This window comes from Podarcis erhardii, assembly GCF_964252035.2.
Source record: "Podarcis erhardii genome assembly, chromosome: 9".
In the NCBI taxonomy this organism is placed as follows: Eukaryota; Metazoa; Chordata; class Lepidosauria; order Squamata; family Lacertidae; genus Podarcis; species Podarcis erhardii.
This window is the reverse complement of record NC_138512.1, coordinates 39,942,497-39,956,023: the sequence shown is the minus strand read 5'-3', so window position 1 is coordinate 39,956,023 and position 13,527 is coordinate 39,942,497. Positions and strand designations below refer to the sequence as shown.

The window sequence follows — 13,527 nt, the reverse complement described above, 5'->3', positions numbered from 1 at the left end:
GATACAAATGCAGTGTCCCATAATTTGCTCCATGCTTAGAGAAAGGACCAAGAGAGAGAGAGAGAGAGCGCAAAATCATTCTTGAGGAATCCTAAGCTAGAGAAAGAAGGGTAGCAGTACACATTTTCTGAAGGGTTTTGAGCTGTGATTTGCTCAGTCAGTTAGGCGAGCTATTGGATCATCAGAACAAGTCCCCATCCTCCAAGGTGCTCAGTTACTGGCTCAGGTTCTAGCCAGTACTCAGTGAATAACTCTCATACACAAAAGTGCTTTGGATTAGTTCCAGAAACCTCTACTGCAAATTCCCCCCTGAGCCATTTTAAACCCTAATTGTTCCCAGTATTCTCCATACCTGAAAGTTCCACTCAATCTTACTTAGGTTAAATTCTGTGGTGCTTTTTAACAGAGGCATGAATCCATTAGTGGCTAAGTTCAGACCACGAATAGGATTTCCGTTACTGAACAACTAGTTCTCAAAAGGTCAAAGCCAAACGCATTAACCTACTCCCATTTACTTTCAGTGGTCTCAATGTGCTATCAATTACTTATGCAGATTGGACAAAAAACTAAGGAAGGCTTTCTTCAAAAGGATGTGGTTTCAGAATGTTCCAAAATAAACGATTTCAATCTCACAATCTGTCTTTACTCATGTCAACCCTTTCATGTGTGCACTGATTTTGCTTTATTACACACCATATAAAAATGCCATGTGCAGTTTAGAAATTAAAATGGATTAATTCTTCCTGTAATAAAGTGTAAAACGAAATCACATTCGCAGTCAAATTGGGATTAAAAAAAAGAAAATACACAATCCAATGTTATTTCACTGCTGCATTTGTCAAAACCTGTGACAGAATATGTCTTCTACACCAAATGTTTGCTTTTCTAAAAAGAGCCAATGATACCAGCCACTACGACTGAGGTAAACCATGATGGGCCACAAATAATACCTTATATCCAGAATGTTTTACCACTTTAAACACCAAAACCTGTTCTGAAGCAAGCTCTTCTGAAATGATTTCAGAAATCCAAGCTGGAACAAGCAACAAGCTGCATGTTACATGGAAGCAGTCATGACCCACATGCAGGAATTTCCAAGCAAGTTAAATGCTTTACTGGAGAAGATTAGCTTCAAAGATAAACAAAGGAATCACTCAAAATATCTTTGCCATATTCATGGCTGCACTCTTCATATTCTGTGTGTGCTTTCACAAGCTCATCTTTAGCATATGTTACGATTTCAGCAGACCAACTGTCTCCTCACAAAACCCAGGGAAAATCCATTTATATGCTGCATAAATGCATAGGGAGAACATGATTTTTCACTTGATGAAGAAACAATGTTCAATAGGACATGGTGGGGGCTGGGTGGGTGAGGAGAGACAGTACCTTGAAGACAGACTTCATCCAACACAGAATTTAACTTGCTTAACCCCACTGAAACTGACAAGATTAAGCACACCTAATTCTGCGTTGGGTTTAGGCCTAAAGTCACACTCCTATGCACACTTAACTGGAAGGAAGCCTTGCAGAATGCAGCAGTAATAGACGAGTAAGCACTGTAACAAGATTTATTAAAGCCCAGGTTTTCACGGTCTAGGTTCCTCTTCATGAAAGACATTCTACTGAAATACATTCTATGGCATTTGAAATAGTCAATTAAGGCAGTGTTAAATACTGACATTGTCTTCAGTGGAAGGGTAGTGCAGAGTAGGTTGTTCTCACAAAAAGTATATATTCCAAAGACATCATTGGATACGAACACTAAGCGTGGAATTCCATGTAGCGATAAGCAGATGGTCCCATCAGAGCCAGCATTTCAGATTGCCCAACAAAACCATCAGCCCTCTCCTCCCTCTGCACAGTGTTCTGGGAGTTATCCTGATCTGTATCAGCAGAATATGATTTTAAATTGTGGGTCTCATGCACCTTGTATCATACCTGTAGATGTATCCACTGTGAACAGGGAAGAGAAGTCACCCGGCAGCAATTCGTAAGTCACAACTCCATATATTCCAGAATCCTTGTCCGTAGCAACGACACTGATTATTTCTGTTCCCGGCTGCGTATGACTGCTGATGCTTGTCGTGTAAACCGCTGGGTCGAAGACAGGGTGATTGTCATTAATGTCTTCTATCTCTATGCGGACGAAAGCTTGAGCACTCAGGCCACCCTATTGAATGAATCACAACAAATGCCAAGTCAAATCATCAGTCATAACAAAGCACAGAAGACATGAATGCAATTAGACCTGTTTCACCTTGATGGAGATCAGCCAATCCCAAGATAGCTGAAGGGAAAGTGTATAGACTTAAAGGACCTCTGAGTAGCAATGTAATGTAACTGAACAGTATAAAAATTATACATCTGTTTACTTTAATGTTGTTGTTGTTGTTGTTTAGTCATTTAGTCGTGTCCGACTCTTCGTGACCCCATGGACCAGAGCACGCCAGGCACTCCTGTCTTCCACTGCCTCCTGCAGCTTCGAGAACACTGTCCAACCATCTCGTCCTCTGTCAACCCCTTCTTCTTGTGCCCTCAATCTTTCCCAACATCAGGGTCTTTTCCAGGGAGTCTTCTCTTCTCATGAGGTGGCCAAAGTATTGGAGCCTACTTTAATGTATCTTGTCACTAAAGAAGCCATCATAACCACTTGTTAATTTCAAGTTACTCTGAGTTCTGATCATGCTGTGCTTTCTAGATCAACTGGCTGGGGGCTATTTCAGCTATGTCAAAGGAAGTCCCACATCTCATCTCCAGAGCTGTAGAGGAGAAAAGGGTACTGGGGGACTTGGTGATGTCAAAGCACTTGGAGTTCTCTGGAAGCACAGAGCCAAAGGAAAGACCAACCCTCTTCTTCAGCTTGAAGCTGGAGCTGAGGCTCGTTTTCACATGGGCAAAATTCAAAGGAAGGAAGAATTGAAAATATACGTTTTTAAATTATTTCTCTGCATCCCTTTCAGTTTGAAGGTCACTTTGTTACTTTAGGAACATAACAAGTACTATGTATAACTTAGATAACCAGTAATTTATCATGTCTGGTAGATTTAAATTTGTTCATTTTTACAGTTTATTAGTAGGCAAAGAACAATAAAAGCAGAAAAAAACATCATTATAGTAAAAAAATAATTATATATTCTGAAAATATATATGTCTCCTTCAGTCCTTCACTGTGTCAAGCAGACATAAAGCTCTCATCTCCATAAGAAGATCATAGCAAGTACAGCTAGAACCCACATTTATAATGCAGGAACTTGGAGGACACACCAATCAATTTTCCTGCCACATGGGGAATGGACAGAGATTCTCCCACTTGCAGTTCAATATCAATTAACAGTAAGTTTGCAAAGCTAAGCGGCCAGCCACTCATAAAATCAATAAATTAAATGTCCCTTATCGCAATTCAGTAGATACTTCATCTCTGCCATGGACAGTGACAGCCAATCATGTTTTGACTCTGCCACAATCTTGCATCATTCCTGCTTCAAAACTCTTGAACTCTTGACTCAAAAGTGTCATTTCTCCTACAGATGTAAACTTGGAAGTAAGACTGACTATGTTAAACAGCCTTGCAGGAGTGTTTAGGATTGCTGCCTAACTGCTGTAAGAGACTAGAGTTCTACCATCCTCAGATACACAGTTCTTCTACAACTTGGCAGCGGGGTTCTACTACAACAGCTGAAACTGCTTCTCATTACTCTCAACCATGAACCTCTGCCCTGCTACTCAAGCAGAGGACTTCATACAAAATCTACTGTATAAAACAACATCACCCAGAAAATTATACTGGGTCTTTTGTTTATTGTTTGCACATCTTGAGCAGTGATTGCTGTGGAGTTGAAGCATCCATCAACATTATTTCTCAATGAGCCTTTCATTTCTCCCAAGAATAGCTCATATGGCTGTATTGTCTATTTAGGCTGGCACCGAGATTGTCATGCTGCAGTTACAAGACAGCATCATGAAATGCCTGGGAAGAAATAAAGGGAATTAATGTACAATGAAGGCAACTTGAGTCTGTGCATGCTATGAATATATTTGGTGCTGGGCTTCACAGAAAAGTTTGTTTCACATGTGAAGGAAGAAGGAAAACAATGTCATTTCTTTTCCCCAAAAAGAAGTGACTACTACTGCTAAAAGCCTAATTCTTGGGAGTTGTAAACCTTTCCCATCAACACTAGTCAGATGCAGTGCTTTGCACTGCTGGTCCAAAGTGTTTGGTGTTTGCATTTCCAGATGATTTTTGGAGTTGGGAATGGGATGAAAAACGATGCCAAAGAAAGAAATGTGTTTTCAGGAGAATGGGTGAATGCAATGAAAAGCGACCTCCTTCCTCCTTCCTTAATACCTCAAGCCTAGGAACCGATAGCCAGTAGAGCTTGCACAATTCCACATCCAAATGTTTGTGGACTACCCTCCACTTCTCTCACACAAAGACCCAGCAAACTATTAATTAAAGAAAATGTAGGAAACACCTTAAAGACACATGGTCACTTCAAACTATCCGATTGCAGCATGTGAATTCCCACCTCCTCTTGATTAGTCTACTGTGCTCCCTAGAAACACCTTGCCAGAATCTAGATTGCCAGATTCTCTTTGGCTTTTATGCCAACGGTGAAGAGTCAAAGCCTGGCTCTGTTCCTACAAAAAACAAGGTAAGTGTCCATTTGCCCTCAATTGCAAGCTGCTTGGAAATGTCAGTAACCAAATGTTAGCTATCCTGATAAGGAAAATGTAGCTAGTTAATTATGTGTTTTATGTTCTTTTAAAAGAAACTTTCCTTTTTTAAATCTCTCCGCTAAATGCTTAAATAAATGTACTTAAATGGAACTCAGGGGGTGATTAAGTCCTTTTGCAAGGTCTAACAAGGTTTCACAAACTTTAAAAGGAAACCCTGTGAAAAAGTATGTCTTTCTCCATAGGTTTAAACCATAAATATGAATTGTCCACTGCTCCACACTAAGGAATAAGTGGTGAACCTTAATGGCTCCACAGGTCTGATCCTTATCAAGATCAGTGTTGCGGGCCAAATTTGGCAGGTGTGCAGAGCTGCCCACCTGTTGATTGCTTGATGTTATTATGTATGTCTCTATGGTGCCACACAAATGACAGTAGGTTTGTCCCACACACCTGTCAAAATCCCCTGCAGAAGTCCCACGAACTCACTGCTACTGAGGTAAATCCTTACATAATACAGCTGACCTAGGGAACTCCCTGTTGCCAGATGTAGTCACAGAAAGTGGCCTGGTTCACATGTAACCCTAAGCTATGGTTTATAAACAATGGCTTACTAAACTATATTTTAAGTTGCATGACTGCATTGATACAACTGATCTAGGTTACCAGATGTAGTGACAAACAGTGAGTATTACCTTCACACCTGACAAACAACAAATGGCTGCTAACGTGGAATTATCCAAGTGTGAAACTTACCCCATCTACCGCTTTCACCAGGAGATCATATGTGGATGGGTCTTCTTCCCTGTCAATGTCCTGTGAGACACATATGTGGCCGCTGCTCGGGTCAATCTGGAACGCTTTTGATTTTTCATAATTATGGAATCCATCATATAGAAAATACTCAATATGCCCAAAATTCCCTGAATCTCTGTCTGTAGCCTTGACCTGCAGTAGCACAACGAATAAAAATCCATTAATTATTTCATTATTATTGATAGATCCAACAAATTCATTGTTTTTCAAATAAGATGTATTTTTTCCATCATGACTTAGTCTGCAATCCTATAGATACTTATTATGGTCCAAGTCTTGCTGAACCCAATAGGACTTCTTTCCTGAATAGGTATGTCTAGGATTACGCTGTTTATTTTCAAAAGTATCATGATGAAAATTTGAACAGTGCTCTAGTACTGAGACTGAAAAGACTACCATTTACAGGGCTAGGCTGGCTGAATGGTATACAGTCTTGCTTGGCGAGGCCCCGGACCCCGCAGTTCCCCTCAGAAATAAACACACAGACACAAGTATGTTGGGTTAATGGGATAAATTAGGCCACCACTTTATCGGTTACAGATGTGAGTGGTTTGGCTTAGGCATTTAGGTGAAGCCAGACTATATCCTGACTCTCCTGCCTGTTTGCAGGAAGTCTTTCAAGGGTCAACCACCGATAGGGGGAGCCCTATGATATACATCAATTAATAGAATCCCCCAGGGTCACCGATGGGGTCGTGGCACAGCCCTAGCCCATGCCCAGGCTTCGGACAGGAACCACACCCCCGGATCCCTTTAATGGGATACCCTTTACGAAGAGGGGCAACAACCTCCCCTACATGGATTAAACAGCAAGCTGCAACGCCCCCGGCTAACCCAATTGGTCAGACGGGGGGGGGTGCCATGACATGACCGGGAGCCCTAATGACGTGGGCAGCATCCCTCCACCCACTCCTGGGTCCTGGATGTCTGCCAGCAATGCCACACCCCCAGGGAAGGGGAGCGGTCATAGCAGAGCAGTGCATGTTGCTTGGGGTAAGGCAATCTAGACAGTCAGCTTCCCTTTCACTCCACAATACACAAGGAAGTGTCTGGCAGGAAGGAAGGGAGAGAGAGATTTCCTCAAGTTGTTGGCATAAAACTGAAGGATTTACCTTAATAACTATAATAGTGCAACTAGAGGAATACTGCTTAGTTATTCCACAAGGCACACCATCAGCTGTGTTACTCTTCCATGCTCTCTCTCCATTCTTATGTGCTGTAATCTTTATCTCTTAAAATCATTAATACCTAAAAGAAGCTTAGGGGCACATGCAGTTACACAGAAGCAGTTAATAACTATGCTAAAGCTCGGGCACATTAATGGCATATCGTTTAATAATTAAGATTATAAATGATAATTTCTATAGCACTTTTTGGCATACAAACTCAAGGTAGGAAATAATGGATATATGTGTGCCCATTGATTACTCTTAATTCCTCACTGCAGTCCTTGAAATGCAATTAACTAATCTTCTACTAGATCCCTCTCCATTAGGAAGGGCTGATAGCCACCGTTAGGAAAAGCACATGGAGAAAAGCATGTGGTAAAGTCAACCAGCATTAGCACTACACTGCTTCCGAATGCAGACAAGAACTGCATGTTTGATGGAAGAAAACAAGTTATGGAGACGGTGAAGGGAAGAGACTTCTTCCCAGCACATTCCTGGTATACCACGTGGGGGAGGGGGGTTGACACAAGAGAACATTAATTCAGAAATGGTATAGATCAGGGATCAGCAAATTTTTCAGCACGGGGCCAGTCCACTGTCCCTCAGACCTTGTGGAGGGCTGGACTATATTTTTTGGGGGGGAGGGAGGAATAAACAAATTCCTATGCCCCACAAATAACCAAGAGATGCATTTTAAATAAAAGCACACATTCTACTCATGTAAAAACATGCTGATTCCAGGATCATCCATGGGCCGTATTTAGAAGGCAGTTGAGCAGGATCTGGCCTACCCATGGTATAGATCTAAAGAGATATTTAGCTACATGCAATTGCCAAAATCAAGAGTGTGCTACTCCCTGACAGCAGCAATTGCACGCACCAATGTACACATGTCCTTCAGGTTGACACCAATATACATGGGACCCTGAATGTGTGGCGGGTAACCTGTCCCACCAACATACCAGGATTTAGAACTGAAATTACTAAACAGCAAAATGGTCAATGAAATACTCCTCAGGAAGCTTTTGCAGCTATGTGTAAAACTTTAGACCTGAGCTACTTTTTCTGACTTTTAAAACCATAGAGATAAATTATGAACCCTTTCTAATATCCCCCCAAGAGCCATTGCAGCTCTTTCAAAAGTGTCCAAAGCTTAACTTAGTACAACTCTCCAGAGGTTCATTCTGAATCTCCTACTCTTTTAAGGCATGAAATCTCCATCTTCTGAAAGGAGTATTTCCCTCCTAGAACTGCTGTGAAGATAAATGAAGTAAGAAGTTCTATACATTATATAAAAATATTGTAATAAATATTGTGATACTTTCTGTCCGCAGTATAACAGATGGCAACTCGCAGTAAGACTACTGTATGCTTATCAGCTTACTTTCCAATTAACTGCATTTGAAATATTGTCTCTAAAGCACACTACAAAAGGCATGCCATTGATGAGGACATCAATATAGTTATGCAACCTTTTGCATGTTACAAATTAGTGTTTTATTATGCATTGAAAGGAATAAGCAAATCCATATGCATACGGTTTTCTCAAAAATGGAAAAACTACTTTTTAGGTATCTTAAGGGTAATGTAGAGTGGTTAATGTGCATAACCAATGGCCATTGTGCATATTCCCCTGCACACATGTAATTCCTCAGCTAGAGAAATCTCCCCTCCTCTGTGATTGCCATGGCAACTGACCTCATGCTGCTATTAAGCTTTTTCCTTAGCTTAGCTTAATAAGGGCGTGGAAAAAGCAAGAGTTCACCACTAAGGAAATACTGAGAAGATTACCCCCCATGTACTTTAGGTTAACCAGAACTAGCAAACCCCTGGTTCCAAGTTCAGAATAGCTGAACCAGATTAGAATCCTTCAGTACACCCATAAGCATCCAGCCCAAATCTTAGCTGCCGCCACCCCAACCCAAAAATGGTTCCTACAACATGGAAGAACTGGTTCAGAAGACAACTTCTGAAGTCACCACCTTGCTAGAGACTTCCATGGAGGAGGTAGAAGACCTTCAAGAGGAACAATACCTCTACCCTCTGTGTGCCTGAAGAGGTTTCCTGGACCTTATCCTCTGCTTCAAATGACCTTAAAGATCAATTGCAGCTTGGGAGAGCACTGTCTGCTGTCATATAGTAAGTATATTTTCCAGGCTGGCTATGCAGCCCCTTCAATTCTGAGCAGTTTTCTCCTTTGGCTCCAGGCCAGTGCTGAAGCAACGCTCCAAGCTCTCTACTTAACAGCTGGTCTTACTTCTGACTATCTTGCATCCAGCCACACTGTGAGCTGTCAGCAGACCTCACCACATGCTTATTACCCTGAACTCTTGCAGGTTTTGCTATTACACCACTGGGGGCTTCAGCCTGGAGCAAGAGAGGAAGTATTAAAAGTGGCATGAGTCTTGTTGAATACAACCAGAAAGTTCATGGCTGTTAGAGGATAACTAATCCATGTTAAGTGATCTTGAGTTTGGTCTCAATAATAAATTACTGTACTGTGGTCAACACAAGAGGAAATGAAGGGCAGGCTTGCAGGTGTATGGGCAATAGAGCAGAAAAGTCAACTGCACTTTGAGACGTGGGGGGAAGATGGATTCTATCACATACCTTTCATCTAAACGGTTTGGACAAGGATGGAAGTATTGTATTGCAGGAATATAATGGGGTTAAACTCAAGGTTTCCCTTTCAGCTGGGCAGGGGGTGGGAGGAAGAGAATGAGAATGAAATATATAAAGTACAGGCACTCAAGTTACATTTCTAAGTTAAGTTTGCCACACCAGTGTTTGCCCCAAGTCCGACCCTTAAAATAACGGAACCAAGAAGTTGCCTGCTGGAAAAATAACTTTATTCTGCTAACTTTTAGTACCGTAGTTTGTCCCACATTTTGCATAATATATTTGGACAGACAATAGCTCGGTGGAAGGATAGAATTATATTCTGTATGCTTATACCGCACTAGCCTATATATTCCCAGATGTCAATGCTTCAAATAGCTACATAAATATATTATAATTTTGCCTGTTTTCAATTATGCATGAAGCCTTTGAACTATAATATTTTACAGTAATGACTCCAGAGTCACTGCTTTATTGTCTTAGGCAACAGGGTGAGTGCAGACATAATCCTCTTAACCATTCTTAAGAGACTGGAAGCAGGTCATGGTATCACATGCTTTATATATGGGCTGCATTGCATAGAAGGCCATATCCTGGCTATATGGCTGGACAGGCTGTTTTGTGCTCCTTTGACAACATTCAGATACAAAACTGAATCATGGATATGTGTTGAAACAACATGCTACAGCAAGACTAGAGCTCACACAATTCACCCTTCCCTTTTCTCACGTGAGAAGTGGAAACTGAACACTACTGACTGCAGGTTCGAACAAATAGCAGTTTTCTATTGCTTCTGATTAGAGAAAACTGATGTAGCAACCATCAGTAGTTAACAAACAAGAATCTCACATGTGGTACAAACTAGTTTTCCCACATAAAAAAAAAAATATTTAAAAGAGCAGTAAGTCAAATAGAAAGTATCCACAGGGGACTTAACACAAACTCTATTGTCAATACACATCAAAAGGCATGGATAAACAATCAAGTCATCAGTTGGCATTTAAATGATTTGACCATCTGGAAGTTTCCTGGGAGGGCATTTCACAAGTGGGGTGGCACCACAGAAAGTGTTTTTTCTCTCTCTCAAGTACACCCCCACACACACAAGCAGATCACCTCCTGCAGAACGTAAGACTGGGGAGACTGGTATTGGAAGAGATGCACTAACAGATACTTGGGTCGCAAACTTTTTAGGGCTAAGAGCAATACCTTGAAGTGGGTCCAGTACTAGTGTAAGAGCACAACATCTGTATTGTGGTGAAGCAGTCATCTGCATTGTTCTTCGAAATATGGCTAAGTATCAGCAAATGTAAGTGCTGACACTTTTCCAATATGATGACCACTTGCTTTAGTTTAGAAGTGCTACAGACTTACAAACCACTGCAGGACAAACGTGTAAAAGCAACATATGGCTCCCATTAATCACATTTTCCTCCTTGGCATTCCTTTTTTTTAAAAAAAAAAGTCAGAACTGGTTTTTGTTTTTTACAAACACCAGTGTGGCTGCTGAAGTTAATTAGGACAATTAGAATGTTTTGCTTAAAAGAACTGAAGCCATTATTGCATTTAGAGAGTGATACACAATACACTATAGCTAATCATGTGTAAATTATAAGCAGTGCATGTGTCTGCCTAGTATTGAATACCAAGTAGGATGTGACTCCTGCTACGCTGACAGAAGCTGTTGGAACATATTATCCATTGATTGATTCAGTATAAGTCCTGAAGGAATACACAACCCATGTGCAAACATCAGGAAGATCAATATTTAAGCAGATGCTGAGAATTTAGTTGAATCGGTCTATGATGGTCTCGTACCATCACTGGAAGGCCTTGACAATGACATGCTCACCCATAGCCAATTGGGTGCTTTCTCCCTGTTTATGTATTCTAACAACACATAGGAATTCACAGATCCTGTGATCCAAAATAGATTATACAATATAGTATACTTTTAGTACTTTTCTAGCTGCAAAAACACATGCAAAAGTCTACATATATATGTTAGTACGAAGTGGGGAGGGAAACATAATACAGGCAACTTCCCATTTACGCAGGGGTTACTTTCCAAAGCACTGCACGTTTCAGTGAAATCCAGTATATTTGAAACACGATAGGTAAAGCCTGCAAACCCCACAATGGCACCCTCAAAACCTCCTTGCTCAAACTCCAACTCTCTACCGTAAAGACCAATGCATTTTTTACAGCACAAGCCGTTTCATCAGATGCTTGAAGTGTAATCCCGAATTGAGGAGAGGGGAATGTAGAGCTGTTCCTGTAATATGTGATACTCAAGCTTTATGGAATTTATATGCATCCTGTCTTTACTAATTACTAATATTTACAGGCTTGGTCACATGTCATGTGAAGCCAAGCCATGGCTTAGTGCAAATGCATGAGCATGCAGGCTCCTCACGAGGAGATAGTGGCTGCTCTGCTCCTCCCCAGCTTTCTGCAGCTGCACTGAATTAACAGAGTTTGGCTTGTTGGAGTAACTGGACATGATAAGGGGTTAATTTCCTTCATGAGTGTAAATTAGCTCACCCCATGGATGAGCAAATTGCAGGTGCAAGGTCAGCTAAGCCAGCTGCTATGGTAATGGCCCAGTGCCCTGACTATATGCGTGATTAATGCGTGTCAGCTCAGTGTGTCAGTCTGTGAGTCTGCTGTTAGTCTGTCTGTGTTACTTGTCTGGTGTCATGTCTTGAATTGCTGAACTTGTGTAGAGCAACAGAAATACTTTGCACTTGCATGTATCTGTATATCTCTATCTGCCAAAATCTACAAGCTATATATATCTACATCTAGAACTGTTTTACTGAGCCTTATCTTCCGCAGCGGTAAACTATCTGAACCTTTCTCAGCTTCCGTATGGTGACTGGTATTGGGAGCAACTTCCCCAGGCTTAGTGTGTCATCCAAGCCTGGTCTCATGTGTTAGCTCTCTCCAGGCTAAATGCAAGATGGAACCAAGGTCTGTTCCTATGGTTTACAGTTTGTGTTTTGTGCAGGAGAGCTAAACCACAAGCTTGGGTTTGGATGGCACACTTTAGCTCAACACAGCATCTGAACAACAAGGAAGAGCCTGCACACTCATATGAAGCCATGGTTTTGCTCAGCATGACATTCAGGCTAGACCAAGTGCTTCTCAAATGTGATTCTGTAACTATCTGCTGAAATATCCATATTTGTTTATTAGAAATTGATCCAAATTGCAGAGAAAGATTAAAGGAAAATACAGAATGATTTAGCAGTTCTAAAAAGATTTGAGGTGGATAGCTACTTTGATGAGCCTTAAGAGATATGGCCTTCTGCATGTATTGATACTTTTGTATAGGAAAACAGCAATAATTTATAAAAACAACACGTAATGCTTTATTAAGTCTCCTGCCACTATCAGTCTTTTGCAGTAAGATTTAATATTTGAAAGTGAAAAAGAGAACCACATTTGTACCTGCAATAGAAGCAGATGAGTTGTAAAAAAATACAGAGTCTGTAAATCACAGCCATAATTACACTAAGAAATCAAGTGTGTCATAAAGCACAGGCTGTTTGGGTTAATCTTTTTTGCCAGGGTGTATGGAAAATTTAAAACATGGCCAACCTCACAGCTTGTCTCATTTATGCAAACTGCTTTTTAAAAAGCTCTCCCATTTTCTCAACATAAATAATAATGCAGTTGGCAACAGATGATATTTCTTCCAAGACATCTTGTAATCATATAGATTCATTTTCCTTGCCCCTTCCCCCCATGACAAACTTTACCTACATTTGCCCTGACCAAGCATCACGCACATTCTGTCAAAGAATGTGGAGCTGTCAGCCTCTTTTTCTGGATGGGACTGTTCTTCATAATCAAGCAGGGAACGAAGAAAGCTCTGGATGTGTCACAAAGCCATCCTTCACTTCTGCTTCTAAACCAAAGTTTATCTCTGTGAAGCTTCCTGTAGCACGCAAGCGGCAGATCCCAGATTCTCACGCTTCCACTAGAAGCAGAAGTCTTCAGAAGAGCATGCTTTCAATAAAACGAATGAGTGTGGTGCTTCTTTAGCAGAAATGAAAAATTGTTTATTCAAAGGAACTCAGATTAACTGAAGCTGAATGTGACTTGCTGGCTCAAGCTGTCAAAACCCAATTCTCTTATATATAAAAAAAAGTCCAAGAAGAGAAAACACACAACTGCAAAACCTGAAAAGAAGGCGACTATGGGAAAAGGTCCATGTGCACCTCCTTTACTGACAACCAGC

General features: G+C 41.0%; 1 protein-coding gene across 1 annotated transcript in view; it reads right to left on the bottom strand.

Annotated features, from left to right (window-relative positions):
• Window positions 1-13,527, bottom strand: part of DCHS2 (dachsous cadherin-related 2) — a 102,105-nt gene that overhangs the window by 49,351 nt on the left and 39,227 nt on the right. Inside the window, exons 2-3 of the mRNA XM_081875162.1 lie at window positions 5,434-5,625; window positions 1,942-2,173 (exon numbers count right to left, since the gene is read on the bottom strand). Of these exons, the coding sequence (XP_081731288.1) occupies window positions 1,942-2,173; window positions 5,434-5,625 (424 nt within the window). The remainder of the gene's footprint in view (window positions 1-1,941; window positions 2,174-5,433; window positions 5,626-13,527) is intronic.